Genomic DNA, 18,707 nt, shown 5'->3' with positions numbered 1-18,707 from the left:
ATGAGAGCCTTTTTTCAGGACCATGGTGTTACATGACACAGTACAAAAGCTAGACTGAACTACGTAAAAAAAAACCAGAAAAAAAACTACACTAGACTACAGACCTACCCAGGACTGCATAAAGTGCACAAAACAGTGCAGGCAATACAGTATCTTGTGGATCACAGAGATTCTTTGCAGTCTCCTAATGAAAATATCTCATTTTGTGAATTGCTGATATCCTATAGTTATCATTTGCCTCCTCCTCTCATCTGGGAGAAGAATATATGGATGCTGATCAGGGGTAATCCCTGGTAGCTACCAGTTTTCTCTTGCTTCTGCTCTCCAGGATTTTCATTGTTTTATAGGCTTCTGTTCCCTGAGCAGTACCTGATGTCATTGATTGGAGAGGTTGTGTAGCATGCAGCAGGTAAGGATGAAAGTTGCATGTCTACATTGTGGGTTCCTAGACCTATGCCGGCAATGGGATCTCGTTTCAGGAGATGTTGGTATTTGCCACTCTGAGGCTCTTGTACCTGTGCTCGGCTGCTGTAGTGGAGAATGCTTTTGTGATGACTGACACCAGTCCAGAGCCACACTGGTGTACCAAGGATCCAACTCACCAATCCCACTCCAGCATAGGCTGAGATGCTTCCAAGTTCAAAGTAAATTTTATCATCCAAGTACATATATGTCACCATATACAGCTCTTGAGATTCATTTTCTTGTAGGCATACTCAAATTTATTTAATAACTATAATAGAATCGTTGAAACTTGGGCATTCAGTGCAGAAGACAACAAACAGTGCAAATACAAAAGGAAGACAAAATATAAATAAATAAGCAATATATATCAAGAACATGAGATGAAGAGTCCTTGAAAGTGAGTCCATTGCTTTCAGCCACCCTTAGGAATGTTGCCTTTTGTACTTGTCAAGAAACTAATTTTTCCAATCAGGCAATTCTAAAGATCCCCAACAAGTTGCACTTTTAGGGAGTGGAAATTTTTCCTTGTACAGCAGCGGTTCCCAACCTGAGGTCCACAAGCCCCTTGGTTAATGGTAAGGGTCCATGGCATAAAAAAGAGTTGGGAACCCCTGGAGAGGTTGTGGATTATTAAAGTGATGTCAGGGTACAGCCAATGGCACTTGCATTCAGAAAGGGAGCCAGAGTTACGTTTAATATCATTGGCGTATGTCATGAAATATGTTCTTTTGTGGCAGCAGTACACTGCAGTACATAATTAAAAACATTATAAATTGGAATAATTATAGATAAAATTCTTCTTCCTATATATATATAAAAGCTTAAACAAGTAGTGCAAAAAGAGGTTTTGTAGCTTGTTGTTTAGTACTGATGCTATGATAGTGTTGAACACTGAGCTGTAAAAAACTAAACAGCAGCCTGACAGATATTGTCCAGATGGTCGAAGGCTGAGTGAGATTGCATCCACTGTCAGTCTGTTGTGGCGATAATCAAATTGCAGTAGCAATGTTGGCAAATTCCACTGCACAGAATGGGTTCTGTTCTGCATTTTCCACAGCTAATCGGCATTCCTTTCTTTCGTCTTTGGTACAGTGCATCTCCGTTGGATTGCTCCTGCTTAATTTCATTGCAGTCACTGGAATTGCTCTTTGGGTCATCTGTTTTCTTGAGATTCCTCTGAAGTATTTTATTTCCTTTCTCATACCATTCGTGACTGAATCCTAGTTTTTCCTTTTCTTTCCTCATGACCTGTGCCCTCTTTCAAGCTCTCAGACTGTATAATATTATAAATTGAGTCCATTGAAGATATTTTCTCATGTGATTGTGAAAACTGAGCATCTGTAGTACTGACCAGTATGTAGTACTACCAATATGGCTCCCTTCTCAGCTAATCTGGATTTTGTCCTTCATACTTGCATGCATATTAAAGTTAAAAAGTTAAACATTGTGGAAAGTGAAAATGGATGTGATTCATTAACTAACTTCATTCACGCTTTGGAAATGACCACATTGTGTGGTGACTTAACAGCTGCTCGTGGAGTTGTTGCTTTATAGCTCAGAATCTGAATCCATGCCAATCCTAACCTCTGGCCTAGTCTGCATGTAATTTCATATATATATATGAAATAGGCTACCAAATAGACTTCCCCTGGGTTCTCTGGTGCCCTTCCATATCCCAAAGACACGCAGGTCGATACAGTAACCAGCCGCTGTAAGTTACATTTGGTCTATAGGTGTGTGTTAGAATTTCAGGGGAGTTGATCTGAATGCCGGGAGAATAGTGAGGAAACAGTCATGATGGATATAGATTGGGTAAATGGCTTTTTCCATGAGGGTGGGTGAGAATACAACTATAGATGTCATGGTTTAAGGGTGAAATGAGAAATGTAATTTTTAATGTAAATTGTCCCATGATTAGGCTCGGACCAAATTGGTGTATTGCTGGGCAGCGAGGCTCGAAGGGTCAGAAGGGCTACTCTGAGCTCTATCGCAATAAAATCAGAAAAAAAGAAAACATTTATTTTCCTATATCTCTTTTCATCATTTAGTTACTGGTAGGGTCAACAATTAATGGCTGCATCACAGTATGGTAACATGCCCTTCCAGTCCACCCATTTGACCACTTAACCTACTAACGTGCATGTCTTTGGAATGTAGGAGAAAATTGGAGCACCCGGAGGAATCTCACACAGTTACGGGGAGAATGTAAAGACTCCTTACTGACAGCGGCAGAACTGAACCCAGGTCGTTGGCACTGTATTAGCATAACTGCTATGCTGCCTATTTCCTTAAATCTTCAATCCTCCTCTCCACTTTTCAAATAACACCTTTTTTTTAAAAAAAAAAAGCAAGTATTTGTCCTTGCTTTCATGCTTTAGAATCCATTTTATATTTTTCGTCTTCAGACTGTTTTCAAAAGAGCTGTTCGGAAGTCTTGGGCACCCTGCATTTTTTTAATGTGGTTTCAGATGGTATTGCCTCCACAGGGCCCTGATCTCAACATCACTGTGGCTGTCTTTAATTACTTGGTGAGACAGAAGCAAACAAGACAGCTAAAGTCTGCAGAAAAACTGTGGCCGTTTTTGGAAGATGTTTGGAACAACCCACAAGCCGATTTTTCTTATAAAATTGCATGACAATGTACATAAGAGAATTATTGCAGTTTTAAAGGCAAAGGGTAGTCACACCAAATATTGATTTGATTTAGTTTTTTACTGTTAGCTGCATTTTATAATACATTTTTGATATTTAGAAGCTTTCTGTTTCATTGTTTTGAAAACATCTTTGCTTTACAGATTTTTTCTATAATGTGCCTAAGGCTTTTGCACAGTACTGTAAGTGTAAGATGTTGGTACTGAGAATGTTCAGTCTGGCTTTTCATCTTTGGACAGGTTTTGGCATACCTTCTCTTCCTGTGGCCTACAATAGACCAGTTTTCAAAGTATGTTGACAGAGCGGCAGAAAGAACACAATTGATTGAATGTGCTTTGTATTTGCGGATAGTGTGCTGAAAGCCGTTTTCCTCCTTTCTGTAAAGTGTTTCCAGTTCAGCAAACACTTTGCTTCACCAGTTGTTTATTCACCCATCAGGAATTTACAGTGGGACATTAACAGTTTGTGTTCTCAGATGTTTTAAAAAGGCAACATCCATCATTAAGGACCCCTATCACCCAGGACATGTCTTGTTTTCATTGCTACCGTCAGGAAGGAGGTACAGGAGCCTGAAGACACACTCAACAGTTCAGAAATTACTTCTTTCCCTCCGAAATCCAACTTCTAAATGGATATTATCTCACTACTTTTTAAAAATTTTTGTTTTTGTACTAATGTATCTATTTAATATACATAACATAGAAACATAGAAAACCTACAGCACAATACAGGCCCTTCAGCCCACAAAGTTGTGCCGAACATGTCCCTACCTTAGAAATTACTAGGGTTACCCATAGCCCTCTATTTTTCTAAGCTTCATGTACCTATCCAAAAGTCTCTTAAAAGACCCTATCGTATCCGCCTCCACCACCGTTGCCAGCAGCCCATTCCACGCACTCACCACTCTCTGCGTAAAAGAAAACTTACCCCTGACAGCTCCTTTGTATCTACTCCCCAGCACTTTAAACCTGTGGCCTCTTGTGGCAGCCATTCCAGCCCTGGGAAAAAAGCCTCTGACTATCCACACGATCAATGCCTCTCATCATCTTACAAACCTCTATCAGGTCACCTCTCATCCTCCATCACTCCATCGCTCCAAGGAGAAAAGGCAGAGTTCACTCAACCTGTTCTCATAAGGCATGCTCCCCAATCCAGGCAACATCCTTGTAAATCTCTTCTGCACCCTTTCTATGGTTTCCACATTCTTCCTGTAGTGAGGCCTCCAGAACTGAGCACACAAGTGGGGTCTGACCAGGGTCCTATATAGCTGCAACATTATCTCTCGGCTCCTAAATTCAATTCCACGATTGATGACGACCAATACGCCATACGCCTTCTTAACCACAGAGTCAACCTGCGCAACTGCTTTGAGCGTCCTATGGACTCGGACCCCAAGATGCCTCTGATCTCCACGCTGCCAAGAGTCTTACCATTAATACTATATTCTGACATCAAATTTGACCTACCAAAATTAACTACTTCACAGTTATCTGGGTTGAACCCCATCTGCCACTTCTCGGCCCAGTTTTGCATCCTATCAATGTCCTGCTGTAACCTCTGACAGCCCTCCACACTATCCACAACACCTCCAACCTTTGTGTCATCAGCAAACCTACTAACCCATCCCTCCACTTCCTCATCTAGGTCGCTTATAAAAATCACGAAGAGTAAGGGTCCCAGAACAGATCCCTGAGGCACTCCACTGGTGACCGGCCTCCATGCAGAATATGACCCATCTACAACCACTCTTTGCCTCCTGTGGGCAAGCCAGTTCTGGATCCACAAAGTAATGTCCCCTTGGATCCCATACCTCCTTACTTTCTCAATAAGCCTTGCATGGGATACCTTATCAAATGCCTTGCTGAAAGCCATATACACTACATCATCTGCTCATCCTTCATCAATGTGTTTAGTCACATCCTCAAAAAATTCAATCAGGCTCATAAGACACGAGCTGCCCTTGACAAAGCCATGCTGACTATTCCTAATCATATTATACCTCTCTAAATGTTCATAAATCCTGCCTCTCAGGATCTTCTCCATCAACTTACAAACCACTGAAGTAAGACTCAGTGATCTCTAATTTCCTGGGCTATCTCTACTCCCTTTCTTGAATAAGGGAACAACATCCGCAACCCTCCAGTCCTCCAGAGCCTCTCCCATCCCCATTGATGATGCAAAGATCATCACCAGAAGCTCAGCAATCTCCTCCCTCGCCTCCCACAGTAGCCTGGGGTACATTTCATCTGGTCCCGGTGACTTATCCAGCTTGATGCTTTCCAAAAGCTCCAGCATATCCTCTTCCTTAATATCTACGTGCTCAAGCTTTTCAGTCCACTGCAAGTCATCCCTACAATCACCAAGATCCTTTTCCATAGTGAATACTGAAGTAAAGTATTCATTAAGTACCTCTGTTATTTCCTCTGGTTCCATACACACTTTCCACTGTCACACTTCATAGGTCCTATTCTTTCACATCTTATCCTCTTGCTCTTTACATACTTGTCGAATGCTTTGGGGTTTTCCTTAATCCTGCCCACCAAGGCCTTCTCATGGCCCCTTCTGGCTCTCCTAATTTCCTTCTTAAGCTCCTTCCTGTTAGCCTTAAAATCTTCTAGATCTCTAACATTACCTAGCTCTCTGAACCTTTTGTAAGCTTTTCTTTTCTTCTTGACGAGATTTACTACACCCTTTGTACACCATGGTACCCTACCATAACTTTTGTGTCTCGTTGGAGCATACCTATGCAGAACTGCACACAAATATCCGCTGAACATTTGCCACATTTCTTCCATACCTTTTCCTGAGAGCATCTGTTCCCAATAAACTTACTGTACTTAAGTTTTCCCCCATTATCTGTTGCATTGTGCTGCCACAAAAACTATAAATTTCATGAAATATTAAACCTCATTCTGATTAAGATTTTCTTTATTCATTTTTTTTTTGTTCCTGAATTCAGTAAATCATGGTAACAGGTTGTATTATGGGCAGTGTCTGTAATGCCTTCTTAGTCCTGGAAGCATACAAGTCCTGTTGTGATGGTAAACTGCAGACAATGACCTTTTCTGCTTTCCTGACAGATATATTGAAATAAATCATTAACCCAAATAGCATGCTTCTGGTGAACAGAAACAATATTTCATACCTAAGAGAAGTTAATGTGTATGTTTGCTGCATGCCATGTACATATCAGAGTTGTCTTAAACTTTAATAAGTCTTAAATGATACTTGATAATTCAATGGCAATTGCAGGTTTTCAATTTTTTTTACTGTTTTTATTTAAAATATTCACCCCTACCCATTCAAACAAATGAAGGTAAAATCGAGTTTTCTCTCTTAGAAAACCACTGCTTTGTTATAATAAACACAAGAGATTCTGCAGATGCTGGAAATCCAGAGCAACACATACAAAATAACAGAAGAACTTATCAGGTCAGGCAGCATCTATGAAAGTGAATAAACCGTGGATGTTTCAAACTAAGAGTCCTGAAGAAGGGTCTCAGCCCAGAATGTCGACTGTTTATTTTGCACTATGGATGCTGCTGTCCTGATGAGTTCCTCCAGCATTTTGTGTTTCTCGTTGTGTTTTGGTAGTTTAGTGGACTTCATGTGCCTTAGGTGTGCATGGCTCCCCGGCTCCATTTGAACAGCTTTCTGCAGGAACACCATCAGGAGTGTCTGGCTGCATCATCGCGTGGTACGGAATTTGCAAGGCATTGAACAGCAACACCGTACAGAAGATAGTAAAAACTACTGAGAGGATTACTGGGTCACCTTCCCCCCACTAACTGTGACACTTACCAGAAGCATTGTATAGAACGCTTTGTTGAGGATCCCTACCACCGAACCCACAATCACTTTGTGCCACTACCATCAGGAAGGAGGTATGGGAACATCAGGACTAGGACAGACAGACTGGGTAACAGCTTCTTCCCTCAAGCTTTCAGATTAATGAACACCCTGCCACCACCGAGGTCTCATCACTAGGGCAACGAGCTGTTTACACTGCACGCACTTTGAATGATACTTTACTGTCTTATTTGGGACAATGTTTTGTTTAATGTGCTGTGTGAATATATGTTTTGTGGGTGCACTGTGGTCTGAAGGAACCTTGTTTCATTTTGGTTGTATCATAGCAGTTAGTGCAAAGCTATTACAGTTTGGGGCATTCTGGAGTTCAGAGTTCAGTTCCAGCGCTGTACTATAAGGAGATTCTGTATGTCCTCTGCATGGAATGTGTAGGTTTTCCTTCTAAAGTCCAAAGATGTACGAGGTAGGTTAATTGGTCATTGTAAATTGTCCTGTGATTAGGTTATAGCTAATTGGCAGCAGGCCTGGAAAGGCCTACCCAGTGCTATATTGCTAAATAAATAAATATGTAGTCAGATGACAATAAACTTGAACTTGAAAAAACACCAACAAGCGAAGTCTTCCGCAGACCAATTCAATGCCATACAGAAGTTAATATCTTCCTCTTTTTTTTCCTGATAGCTAGCGCAAGAATTGTCCAGAGAAGAAAAGCAGCGATTAAGGAAAGAGAAAAAGCAACTTAAGAAAAACAAGAAGGAAGGCAAGACTCCAGACGTTGGAAATTCTTTTACAACAGATGTCCCAAAAAAACAACAGAAAGGTAAATTGTCTTCTAATGTTAATTTATTTTTGACATTAGGTTCAGAGTTTTAGGGGTTATCACAAAGCTTGTTTTGTAACACCAACAGTGGTATAAAACCTTTTCACTGTGATGCATGGTATGCCTTTTTGGGAAGCTTCAAGTGGTTGCTCGAGGTCTGAATGGCCCGATTCTGCTTCTACGACTTGTAGTCTTGTGAGTTTGGAGTAGACCACTGGATTTCTCAGCCTTACCTCACCATCCAATGGAATTGCGCTTCGATTCCTCAAAGGCCAGTAGAAGCAGAAGACCAGAGGATCCATTGAGAGAAAGCCACGGTAGTGTTGCAGCTAACGCAATCCTGTTACAACTTGGGGCATCAGAGTTTGGAGTTCAATCCTAGGATCTTCTGTAAGGAGTTTGTACATTCTCCCTGTGGAATGAATGGGTTTGTTCCGGCTGCCCTGGTTTCATTCCAGAGTCCAAAGATGAACCAGTCATTGTAGATTGTCTCATGATTAGGCTTGGGTTAAATCGGCGGTTGCTGGACAGCTCAAAGAGCTAAAAGGGCCTGTTCCACATTTTATCTCTCTGAATAAGTAAACAAAGCATTTTTAGTCTCTGGTTCCTTATTTTTAAACAGTGGCCTGTAAACAATTTCAAACTTACATAGTCATGGGGAGAACAGATATTGACATTATAAACAGCAGCGGGAATTGAATCCCAATGTTACAGCTGCACCACCATGTCACCCCCTAAGGTAAAGAGATCGAAACTTCTGCCAGAAGTAAGCTCAGCTTCTGCCAAATAACAGTAATTGGTACAAATTTCTGCTTTGTAATTTTATAATTTTACAAATTACAGTGGATTCTGGTTAATTAAGCAGTCAGTTAAGCAGGATATGCGCTTATTTGGGACAACTCTTAAAGAACAATAGCAAATCGAGAAGGTCGATGTGATTTTCTTCGTTTATTTGGGGCACAATGCCACTACTTAATTGGAAGAGAAGATTGCTGCTAAACAATTACTAACTAACATCAGTCACGTTGCAATTGTGTGGCTGTTAGACACTACACTGTGCTTTAAAATGACATCATTTGTGTGTGCGTTTATGTTCTAAAAGCATTTATTTTTGTCACTGATAGTTGGTGTGAAATGAGCAGTAAGACAATGCAGAACTGTTTTGCTCACAGCGGTTTTAAGCATTCAGGCTTGGAGATGCCAGAAATGGCCTGGAGTGAAAATAAATTGATTTCACTGTAAGTTAGGAACTATGAAGAATTCAAAGGTATTGACAAGCACCTTGGATGTTATAATGAAAGTGAAGTTTTGGAGAGTGCAAGCGTCAAAAGCATTGTTTGAAGGCAGTTCAATATCTATCTGCACCAGGTTTTGTTCATTTACAATCAAAGGAACACGGCAGTGTACCCTGGGTTAATTGCTCTGTTGATAACTATTAGGAAATAATACGCAGTTTTACAGTACTGTGATATTATTGGTAGTGTTCGAATTTGATCTGTATTTTATTTAAAGGTATGATTTGTTATTCAGTTAAATGGTAGGTTGTCTTTTTTAATTATTTCCATGAAAATTCAGTTAATTGGGATAACCACTTAATTGGGCCAAAATGTACTTGTCCCAATGTCTCCCAATTAAATGGAATCTAGTGAATATGCTTTGGAAAACTAGATTACCTACAGTCACCTCTTCAAAGCATTGGAATACCACCAATGCTGTTATCTTAAGATTTATTTATAGATACAGTGCAGAACAGCCCTTCCGGCCCAACGAACCTCTAGTTTGCGTTCAAAGGCGTACCAGTTAATAGGTTAATTGGTCAGTGTAAATTGTCCTGTGATTAGGATAGGGTCAGGTCAGTGGGTCATAGGGCTGGAAGGGCCTGTTCCGTGCTGTGTCTCTAAATAAGTAAAAATGTATATTTGCAGTGAAATATATTCTGTCTCATTATGTGCCTCAGTATTATTGCAGGGCCTAATTATTTAAGAAAATAATTGTTTACTTTTGAAGATTTTGTTCTTGATCAGTGACATATTTGTCTCAGAGGAGGATTGTTATTCATACTTGAAACCTCAGCTCCTCATAATTTAACACTGTCATGTGGTGGAACTATTATGCCTGCTCTGCACGGAAGGAAGGAGAAGCAACAGATGAATCTTCTCAAGCTGTGTGCACGTACTCTTTCTCCTCGGCAGGCAGCTTTGGAGACAGCAGCTTGACTTTTAGTCATAGCACGTGTAATAAGTGAAAAGAACAGATAAGTTTGAAATATCGTCAGCCAAAATGGTAGGGCTCCATAGAAGGCAGAAGGTATTACAGAAATCTGCTGATGGATTTGTGGATCATTTTTTCATTTTGAACCCACCATTGTAGGTGAAGTTACCACATTATATTTCCTATCATTTTATTTGAAAATTATGTCCAGTGATGCTTACGATGTTTGTCTTAGAAGACTTGAGTTGGTGTCCATTGGTCATACCAGAAAAGGTTTCTCCGGTTACCTGTGGAAGTGAAGATTAATAACCATGTGGATGTCATATTTAGTCTCAGAACATAGAACACTACAGCACAGTACAGGCCCTTCAGTCCATGGTCTTGTGCTGACCTTTTAACCTATAATCAGATCAATCTAAAGCTTCTCTTCCACATAGCCCTCCAATTTTCTTTCATCCATGTGACTATCTAAGAGTCTCTTCAATGTCCTTAATATATGTGCCTCTACCACCACTCCGGCAACCCATTCCACGCAACCACTACCTCCTTGTGTTTATATAAAAAAAACAACAACCTCTGACATCTCCCCTATACTTCCCTCCCAACACCTTAAAATTATGCCCCCTTGTTTTAAATGTTTTCTCCATGGTTAAAAGTCTCTGACTTCCACTTGATCTGTTTTGCTCATCATTTAATGCACCTCTATCAAGTCACCTCTCATCCTTCGTTCCCAAGGGAAAAGCCCTAGCTTACTCAATCTATCCTTATTAGACGTGCTCTGTAAACCAGGCAGCATCCTGGTAAATCTCTGCACTCTCCGTAAAACTTCCACGTCCTTCCTATAATAGCACGACCGGAACTGAACATAATATTCCAAGTGTGGTCTAACCAAGGTTTTATAGATTTGCAATATCACCTCGAGTTCTTGAATTTAATTCCACAAATAATGAAGGTCAACACACCATACGCCTTCTTAACAACCCTATCAGTTTGTGCTGCAACTTTGAGGGATCGATGGATGTGAACTTCAAGCTCCTTCTGTGTCCTTCATACTGTTAACAACCCTGCCAAGAATGTAAAAGAGCAGCTAAGTTTGAAATATTGTCAGCTAAAATGATAGAGCATTATAGAAGGTGAAAGGCATAACAGAAGCCTGCTGCTGAATTTGAGGATCATTTTTCATTTGGAATCTACCATGGAAGCCGAAGTTACCACATTATATTTTTCATACCTTTTACTTCAGTGTTTTGTGCAATGATGCTCGTTAGGTTTGTCTTAGAAGACTTGAATTGGTGTTGATTAATCATACTGGGAAAAGTTTCACTAATTACACGTGAGATTGAAGATCAATAATCAATTAGATGTCATATTTGGGCTCATGGAGCACAGAGCACTATAGCACAGTACAGGCTCTTCAGCATGGTTTGTGCCAGCCTTATAACCTACAAGAAGTTCAATCTAATGTTTCCCTCCCACATCGCTCTCCAGTTTTCTATCATCCATGTGCCCATCCAAGAGTCCTTTGTTTTTTCCCAAATGTACCTACCTCTATCACCTCCCTGGCAGCGTGTTTCACGCATCCACCACTCTGTGTGAAAGTGTGTGACTGAATGAATGGATGGATGGCTTCCTCCATATACCTTAAAATTATGGCCTCAGCTATTAGCCATTTCTGCTCTGGGGAAAAAGGGGTTGGTAGTACACTCTGCACCTTTATCAGTCACCTCTCATCCTTGATAGAGGTATTGGTGTCGACTCTCCTGGTAAATTTGAGAGGTTGATCGTGGAAGCTAGACATAAAACATTGTAATTAGCTTTGTCTCCATTATCTTGTCTTTTACAGATGCAACGGCAAATGCAGCATCAGGCGACACACCTGAAAAGGGTCCAGTAGGAAAAGCAAAAAGTGAACTTAGAGCAGAGCGTAAAGCAAAGCAGGATGATCGTACGAAACAATCCAAGAAATCAGATCAGAGCCAACCTGTTGCTTCAATGAAGACTAAGTCTGTCCCTAGCGAGCCTCTGCAAGGTAACAAAAACACATTAACTGCAATCATTGTAGGGCGAGACTGAGGAAAAGGAAGTAGATAATTATAAACTTATTTCATCTTCTAAGATTGTTTCCTGTGTTACGAACCCCGTAACTGGGTCACTTACCAGCAAAGATAGAGAGGTCCGTTGAAGTCTGATGGTACTATTTTTAACAGTATTTATTGGTAAAAATACACAAAAATAATATCAATGCAAACATACAGATAATATACGTTGTCAATACTAACTCTAAAAGTGCGGGTATAATAATAATAAGAAATAAGCTTTATCGTTGTCTAGGGGAAAATGTATTGTCCGATGGAAATATGAAAGTCACTCAGTTCATGCAGGCTTCAGCCTTTGGTTGGAGTCAAGAGAGAGTTTTTAGAAACTTGCCAGCTTTTCCTTTTTATGTCGATCCTTTGAAATTTCGTTGGTGGCCTCTTCTTTAGCTAAGCCATTCTTCCGTGGTAAGGCCCCAATCCCAGGCAACGGGAAAGGACGCACGCGAGCCCTCCACCGGCTGTCGCTATTAAACGCTGTCACGGGATTTCTAGCGTTTCTCCTGGTGCGTCTAAAGGGGTTGTTCCCCAGACCCTCTTTTATCCTTACTCACGGGGTCTCAGATGTCAATCAGGTTGGGATGATGCAATCCCTCAACCAGCCCACTCTGGTCATTCCCTGAGGGCTTCAATGAATAGTACAGTACTCAATACACAATTCCGTCTCCAAGAGACAATGGCCGTTATCTGTGGCTTTGTCTTGCTGAGGGGCCAGGACACATTCCAAAAACCTTTAGGATTCTCTCTCATTTCCTGGGTCCCAGACCCGAATTAATAGCGATCTTGCGATTCTCGAAAAGGAGGGGGCTACTTTGTACCCTTTGGCCCCTCAGAGTTGTGGCACATTCGTAACACCTGTACGCCAGTGTAAAGGACAACAAAATAGTTGTTACTCTGGATCTGAAGCAGCAGAAAAAAACAATTGGATAAGGATCAGAATAATAATATATAAAACACATTAAATAGATAAGATAGCTCGTATGCATTGATTGTATGCCCATAAAGTAACACTGGGCACGGGAGTGTCTGTACATAAAGTGATAGACAGGAAGACAGGAGATGAAAAAGTAGTGGTGGGTGGGGGTGTGATGTTTGGGTTAGTAGTTGATCGGTCTTACTGCTTGGGGAAAGTGACTGCTTTTGAGTCTGTGGTCCTGGCGTGGATGCTATGTAGCCTCCTGTCTGATGGAAGTGAAGCAAACAGTCCACGAGCAGGGTAGATGGGATCCTTCATGATGTTACTGCCCCTTTAAAGCTTTAAATAGAATAAAAAGAATCAGGAAGAAGCCTTGTGGCCCACTGGTTCTATGCCAAAATTTCAATATCTGTAATGCCATACAACCTTAGCTATTTATTCCATTAACATCTCTGGTTATTGGACCAAGTTTTGAATAATGTTTTATCTCTGCCTTGAAGGGGTTGTCTACTGGTGGGTCCTCAGGTGGCTGTAGAGGCTGATCCGGGATGCACATATTCCGTGGGCAAGAGTCAGTGGTGGCTATGGTTAGCAGTTGGGTCTTTTGCTTGTTTATTCTCTCCTTTTGCAACTTCCAGTTGTTCTCTGCAGCATGGCGGAGATCGTTCTCATGTAGCGCAGCTCCCTCATGAACAGATTTCTTTGTATCTATTGAGTGCAAGGTTTTCCCAGTTTTTAGATGTAATGTTGAATTCCTTCAGGCTGTTTTTAATATCTTTGTGGTGTTTCCTTTGCCCACCTCCCTTCAGCTGGCAGTAAGGGATCTGTTTGAGAAGATGTGAGTTAGGTATCCAAATGACATGACCTATCCATCAGAGTTGGTGTTGCTTTACCATGGTGGAAATGTGTTTAATGAAATTTAGTCCAGACCTGAGATTTATATGGTGCTCTGCAATTGCAGTGCAAATGATTTTCTTTGACTGTTATGTGGTCACAAAAGTAGGTATTATTTAGAGCTGCTAGAGAAAGAATTTGAAAACTCTATAATGTATATTATACTACTTTTCATTTAATTGTGTTTGTCACTGTTTTGAGGAATGAGAAAATCTGTGTTCTGTTTTTGGCAGTAATAAAACGGCTCCCAGATTATGTGCAAGCAGATGACCCTGCAGCTCTTAAAAAGTTGGCAAAAAAACTGGAACGGCAACAGGTACCTTTTAAGTCTGAAAATCTATTTTAAACATGTTTTAGCATTTTCAGTTTTGAAGTAGAGTTTATTATACAGCTATATTTCCTGACATTAACTATCAGAAGAGAGGTACCTACAAATGCTTCACAAAGTGTTCTTCTCATTTCCAATGGTGAGAACACCTAGTGCAGTATTTCCTTCAAAGTGCAGAATACCTTTGGAGATATATGTGTGTTAGGTGCCCCTCTCTAATTATGTCTTTGTGTACAATGTGTACAATATCCTCAGGGGCAGGTAGAGCATAGCTATTTTAATTAATGTTTGCTTTGTCCTTTTTCTTCCAACCCCCTCCCCACAATTAAAATAATTATAAACAAAATTATGATAATGAGTTGAGTGAAAAGTTTAAGGGGAACATAGGAAATTTCTTAACTCAGAGGGAGGTGAGTGTGTGGAATAAGCTGCCAGCTCAAGTGGGGCATGTGGAGGTGCCCTACCCTTTTTAAAAGAAAAATACAGAAAGTCAGGTTACTGACGGAGCCTCCTCTACTCAAGAAAGATCTGTTTATGTGCACCATTCCTTGATCAAAGCAACTTTCAGAGGACCTTAGGAGGAGAATTGTAGCAATGTATGAAAATGGAAAAGGCTACAAAAGCATTTCTAAAGACCTGAGTGTTCATCAGTCCACAGTAAGGTAATTTTTTTTTCACAAATGGAGGAAGTTCAGTACTGTGGCTACTCTCTGAAGGAGTGGGTGTCCTGCAATTATCATACCAAGAGCACAATGTGCAATTCTGAAGAATGTGAAAAAGAACCCGTTAACAGCAAAAGACCTGTAAAAATCTCTAGAACTTGCTAAGGTCTCTGTCCATGTGTCCACTATAAGAAAAGCACTGAATGGTGTTCCTGGAAGGACATCATGGAGGAAACCAGTGCTCTCCAAAAAAAACATTGCTGCACATCTCAAGTTTGTAAAAGACCACCTGGATGTTCCACAGCGCTTCTGGGACAATGTTCTGTGGACAAATGAGACAGAAGTTGAACTTTTTGGTAAAAATGCATACCGCTATGTTTGAAGGAAAAAGAGCACTGCAAACCAACACCAAAACCTCATCCCAACTGTGAATCATGGTGGAATGAGCTTCGTGGGTTGGGGCTGCTTTGCTGCCACGGGGCCTGGTCAGCTTGCACTCGTTGAAGGATCAGTGAATCCAAAATTGTATCAAGACATTTTACAGAATGTCGGGGTAGCAGTCCTTCACTTGAAGCTTAATAGAAGTTGGATGATGCAACAAGACAACGATCTTAAACACAAAAGTAAATTAACAACAGAAATGGCTTAGGGAGGAATGGTTTAAAATTCCTGCTCGCCATTGTGCAAGTCTGATCAGCAGCTACAGGAAATGTTTGGTGGAGGTTATTGCTGCTGAAGCAGGTTCTACCAGTTATTAAATACAATGGTTCACATTTTTTTCCCACCTGAACTGTGAATCATTAAACAATGTGTTCAGTAAAGACACGAAAAGTACAATTGTTTGTGTGTTATTAGTTTAGGCCAGTGGTTCCCAACATGGGGCGTACGCCCCACAGGGGGGTAATTTGATTTTTAAGGGGGGCAATTCGAGAATGAGTTATTAACAGTGAATTTTTTCTAGTAAGTCTGTGTGAGTATGAGTGTGTGTGCGAGTTAATACATATGTGTATATACAGTATGCATACATAAAAATACTTGTGTGTTTGTACATGTGTAATTGCGTATGTACTGTATATATAGTGTATCACCATCATTACAACCATCAAATGGCTTTCATAATTAAATTAATGAATTGACTGATATAGGAAGGAACGAATGAACAAGTCCAAACGCGTAAGAAACTCGTACGAGGTCGCGCCAATGCTGCTTTTTGCAGTAGCTTTCGGTTCTTGGTGGTGTGAAGGTGTGTACATTGCGTCATCTCTTTTAAACGGTGTATCTGTCTTTGTATGCTGTAGAAATGAATCGGCATTGTTTTATTTATTTATTATTATTATTATTTTAATATCACTTAATGTTCTTTTTTTTACAATTTCTTAGTAATTTCTTCCTCAGAACTTTAACAGTCCTTTGGTTCTTTTATTTTTCTCTTTCATGAATGCCATGTTCTTTGGAAGCTTGTTTAAACCAAGTTAATGGTCTTTTAGGCTTCCTCCAGGTGAATAGGAGTTCACTTTTTGAATAATAAGAATTATATATCACCACAGGGGGCATCAGGATTTTAGAGGTGATTAGGTGGGGCATGGCCAAAAAAAGGTTGGGAACCACTGGTTTAGGCAGATTGTGTTTGCCTATTGTGACCTGGATGAAAATCAGACCACATTTTATGAGTAATTAATGCAGAAAACCAGGTAATTACAAGGGTTCACACCTTTCTCTTCTGCTTATGTACTTTGATAATAAATTTACTTTGACCTGTGAAATACATATTTTACACTAAAAATATTTATTCCTTTTATCATAGGTTCCACTTAGGCAAGATTACGGCAACAAAGTTGGTCTGTTTTTACACTTGCACCAGTACAGCCGCAAAATGCCACTAACCCAGCAACTAACGTGAGTAGATCTATTCAATGTATTGGCTGTATTTATTAAGATTAAAATTAGCTTTGTTTTTCAGATGTACGTTGAAACATACAGCGAAATGCATTGTTTACATCAAATCAAATTAGCGAGGATTGTGTTGGGGAGCCCGCAAGAGTTGCCACACTTTCAGCACGCCCTAGCCACTATGCCTTTGGAATGTAGAAGGAAACTTGATCATCTGGAGGTGTCCTATTGTGGGAAGAACATGCGAATTCCTTACAGACAGTGGCAACAACAGGGTCCCAATCTTGCAGCTGGCACTGTAATAATAAGCTAAACACTATGCTACCGTGCTTGCTCAGTGTAGTATCTGAAATTGCTTCAAGTAAATTGAAGCAGGATGATATCTGCTCATGGATACAGTGTTAGCCAGTTCTGTCCCTTACAAGTGTCCTCTTTATATATCATTGTTCCCAATAATATTGAAGTTCATTTGCACTTATAAGTCTGTTTCAAACTAATTACTCCCTTAGGATTATAAAACAACTCTTTGGCAGAGAATACCATTATTTTCAATCTTAATGAAGGGTCTTCATTAGGCCTGAAGTGTTGACTCTAGATGCTGCCTGACCTGCTCAGTTCCTCCAGCATTTTGTGTGTGTTGCTCTGAATTTTTAGCATCTTCAGATTCTCTTGTGTTGGCTGTAATTTTCCATTTGAAATCTTGTGCAAAGCTTGTATTTTCATGAATAATTTAACATGTTATTCTGGGATAGAAGCACAGGGATACCCAACACACAATACAATTTTAAAGCATTGACTCTTAGCTTTTTAAATTAAGTTCCCTTTTAGAAGATTGTGCTGTCTAATGTGTGGTAAAGGTGGTGGGTTAGCTCCTAGCATAGAGTATTACATCACAGTACAGGCCTTTCAGCTGACGATACTGTGCTGACCTTTAACCTACTCTTACGATCAATCTAACCCCTCCCTCACACATAGCCCTCCATTTTTCCATCATCCTTGTTTCTAGCTAGAAAGTGACGTGAAGTCAGGTGGGATGAAGTTAGAAGCTGGGAGGCGATAGGTGGAAAAGCCAAAGGGCTGAAGAAGAAGAAGAAGGAATAGACCATAGGAGAAAGGGAATGAGGAGGAGATCGGAGGAAGGTGATAGGGAAGTGAAGAGAAGGTGTCAGGTGGGGGAGGGGCAGAGTTCGGAATTGAAGTGAGGGGCAGGAGGAAAAGTTACTGGACATTGCAACCTGAGTTGGTTGTTAGTTTATTCACATTTGATCAGATTTGTAGAATTTCAGATGCAACCATTCAGATTTTAAACTTTTTTATGTTATTGAACAATGTCTTGTAATGAATTTTCAGTGCAATTTCTCATTGATGTAACTGCTTAGTTGTGCTTTTAAATCGTTTCTGTCAGAACTTATGTTTTCATCAACAAACATTTTATTGAATATTAATTGGTTTTTGAAAAGACCGATCAGTACTTAACTTGCACAAAAGTAATGTTCCTAATTGCACTGAGGTTTTTAGCTCCTGTCCTAATTATAATGCAATTGACACTCATTATTGAGAGCTGCACAACCGACTTTCTCTATGATTCTGTGCAGCACACCCTCAACTGTGCTTCATCCTGCTATTGTACGTCTTGGATTGCAATATTCTCAAGGCATCATTACAGGGTCGAACGCACGGTGTATAGCATTACTATATGCTTTTAAACAGGTATGGAATACAATGGTTTTGTCAGTATTATTAACAAAATTATGCCATTTGTCTTTACCTCTTCCTTTACAACTCTGTTGCTTTCTGAGATAGGATATTTGTGTGCTATATCTAGAACAATTAGTTTTTTTAGTTTGTAAGTTTAAATTTGTACGCTGCTGCATGGAACTATTTCAGTCCATTAATAAGTTCTTGCAATGCCAGATTCCTTTTGTCTTTGGTAGATTTACTGCAGAGCTACACCTGCGCCAGGTTA

General features: G+C 40.2%; 1 protein-coding gene across 1 annotated transcript in view; it reads left to right on the top strand.

Moving 5' to 3' along the window:
* eif2b4 (eukaryotic translation initiation factor 2B, subunit 4 delta) overlaps positions 1 to 18,707 on the top strand; it is a 55,129-nt gene that overhangs the window by 18,785 nt on the left and 17,637 nt on the right. Inside the window, exons 3-7 of the mRNA XM_073055778.1 lie at positions 7,609 to 7,747; positions 11,802 to 11,987; positions 14,095 to 14,177; positions 16,656 to 16,747; positions 18,337 to 18,451. Coding sequence (XP_072911879.1) covers positions 7,609 to 7,747; positions 11,802 to 11,987; positions 14,095 to 14,177; positions 16,656 to 16,747; positions 18,337 to 18,451 — 615 coding nt within the window. The remainder of the gene's footprint in view (positions 1 to 7,608; positions 7,748 to 11,801; positions 11,988 to 14,094; positions 14,178 to 16,655; positions 16,748 to 18,336; positions 18,452 to 18,707) is intronic.

Source organism: Hemitrygon akajei, chromosome 9 (assembly GCF_048418815.1).
Source record: "Hemitrygon akajei chromosome 9, sHemAka1.3, whole genome shotgun sequence".
NCBI classification, from domain to species: Eukaryota; Metazoa; Chordata; class Chondrichthyes; order Myliobatiformes; family Dasyatidae; genus Hemitrygon; species Hemitrygon akajei.
This window is presented reverse-complemented; position numbering and strand designations above follow the sequence as displayed.